The sequence below is a fragment of the Aplysia californica genome, unplaced genomic scaffold, assembly GCF_000002075.1.
Source record: "Aplysia californica isolate F4 #8 unplaced genomic scaffold, AplCal3.0 scaffold01051, whole genome shotgun sequence".
NCBI classification, from domain to species: domain Eukaryota; kingdom Metazoa; phylum Mollusca; class Gastropoda; order Aplysiida; family Aplysiidae; genus Aplysia; species Aplysia californica.
This window is the reverse complement of record NW_004798321.1, coordinates 73087-75586: the sequence shown is the minus strand read 5'-3', so window position 1 is coordinate 75586 and position 2500 is coordinate 73087. Positions and strand designations below refer to the sequence as shown.

The window sequence follows — 2500 nt, the reverse complement described above, 5'->3', positions numbered from 1 at the left end:
TGAACGTATTAAGTTATGGCTCATATCTTCAACAAAAGCCGTGATAAACCACCGCACAAAGCGTTCATGTATACAAAAGCAACAACAAAAAATGGTGACATCAACAGCCGCAACTGCAGCAGTAGCAGCAGCAGCAGCTACAACAATAACAACAGCAAAAACAACAATAACAACAACAGCAGCAGCAACAACAACTCCAACAGCAGTAGCAGCAGCAGCAACAACACCACCACCACCAACAACAGTAGCAACGATAACAACAACAACAACAACAACATCACCACCACCACCAACAGCAACAGCAACAGCAACAACAACAAAACCTCCCAACAATTCAATAAAAAAATGAGTTTAAAACAGGGCAGAACAAGATAATGATATGCTTCCATTCACCTCAATTATCATATCATAACATAACCTCAACTATCACATCATAACCTAACTTCAACTATCACAACATGCCTCACCTCAACAAATACACCACACCTCACCTCAATTATCCCATCATACCTTACCTCAACAATCACATCCCACCTATTTCGCTGAAAAGACAACACCCCCTCACCCCCTGCTACATCCACGTTTCAGAAGGCGATGCTGAGCCGCTCTAAGTCAAACACCAGGGCCAAGAGCTGCAGACGTTGGCTGCTCCAATGACCTCATCAACCCCCTCGTCTGGCCCGCCAGTCTCGGCCACGCCCACCGCACACGTCATGGGGGTCACTGAGGGTCAAGCTCTGGACAACTTCCTCAAGGACATCCTCTGGTTTGTCTATGACTACCAGCTGCTGCTTATACTGTGTCTCCCGTAAGTTCTTACCCCCCCCCACACTCATGTAGAGAACGTTCATTTGAAAAGCACACGGAAAAAACGGGAGTTGTCACAAACTGGAAATTGTAGGGGTGTAAATTCTAAAAGCTTGTAGACTCATAACTTTATATTTGTTTGACTTGTGTTTTTTTTTAATATGTTTATTTAAATGGGAAATCTAACAACAATAATCAACCAACAGTTGATCAGAAATACAGTTATGAGTCAACATGCGTTCAAAATCGATACCCTCACGATTTTCATTTTGTGAGTAAGCCCGTTTGCCCCCTGAGCTCTTCATTTGTATTTGCACTACACACACCCTGAGTAAAGGTGTACGTCAATCCCTATTTCTATTTGCACTGCGCATGCACAGTTCAGATATTTTGAATTTTCCTCTTTCATTTTCGATCCTTGTGGATCATAAGATACAAAGCTCTCGAAAGGAAATCGATGGATTTCAAATTCTTCTCTAGCTTCTGTTTTTGAAGGACACGCGTTCCTCAGATGATTTACTTAGCAGCCCAGTTCTGCAATACGACGTACACATTGGGCCAACTCTTGTGTCAATGAGTTGTGAGCTATGGGAATAAAACAAGACTACCACACCAACACAACACAACTCTTTTGTTGTTCTTTTCCTGTTTTCATTTTTCCACAACTCACTGACAAATGCATGTAAATAGTTGGCCAAATGTTTTGTGGTAGTGCAATACTAGGCTTACAGTTAACCTGGGCAATTTTTTGTTCTGCTGATACTCAAGATAAGCGAGGACCATCCATGTTGACATACAGATGTAATTAGTTTGAAGTGTTGTTATGTTAGGTTTCAATTCCTTTGATCGGCACACGAAGGTTCTCGTAAAAACAAGAAAAGCAAAAGCAAAATACCGTTAGAGTTGACATACAAGATGTCCTAGGAAGACACACAACCATTTCGCTCCTTGACTTCAATGAAAAAGTAAAGTGGCCTGTGAGTGTATGGTCGGTTTGATGGTATTGATATTTAAAATGAATTCTAGAATCTTGTAGAACGCCCACTTTACCATGTAATAATGATGACGCCCCCCCCCTCCCCCTAAAACCTCACAACTCAAAATACATGTATTCTTATTTACTCCGTAAAGTTGTGAACTTTGATCGCTTTTGATTAAGTGTTACTTTATAATTTATTAAAAAATTAATTTAATTTCTAAAATAATGGTGGTTATGGAGGGATTGGGAGGGATGAAAAAGTCTGGTTTTATTCACACCGTACCTTTGCGTTTTTTCAAAACCACGGATGGAAGAAAAGGGGCACTCAAGTTGTGCTTACCTTTTGAGAATAGCTCCCGGAAACAAACATAATAATACAGTTATTGCTTTAAAAACACAAAAAGCAAGCAAAAAAAAACAAAAAACAACAACAAAAAACAACAACCCCAAAACAATAAACAAAAAAACAAAACACCCTGTCTAACACAATCTCTCAATTCTTTGGCGTAGGGCAACAATAAATCGCTCTCTTAACTCATATTATATAACTCTTTGTTGCTGCTATCTTGTCCCTTGCTCCCCAGTGTCTTGGCGCTGAACTGGTGGGCGCTGAGAATTCTGCGACAGTTTCGCCACGGACGGACGGTGCTGGACGCGACGGGATGGAGGGAGTTGGTCAACACGGTAACAGTTGTCGGAGATTGTCGGGGGGGG

At 41.2% G+C, this 2500-nt stretch overlaps 1 protein-coding gene across 2 annotated transcripts in view; it reads left to right on the top strand.

Annotated features, from left to right (window-relative positions):
• Nucleotides 1-2500, top strand: part of LOC101864110 — a 13817-nt gene that overhangs the window by 1218 nt on the left and 10099 nt on the right. For both annotated transcript variants that reach the window (XM_005111381.2, XM_013089800.2), the window contains exons 2-3: nucleotides 589-808; nucleotides 2371-2470. In XM_005111381.2, the coding sequence (XP_005111438.1) occupies nucleotides 654-808; nucleotides 2371-2470 (255 nt within the window). In that variant the 5' untranslated portion in view covers nucleotides 589-653. The remainder of the gene's footprint in view (nucleotides 1-588; nucleotides 809-2370; nucleotides 2471-2500) is intronic.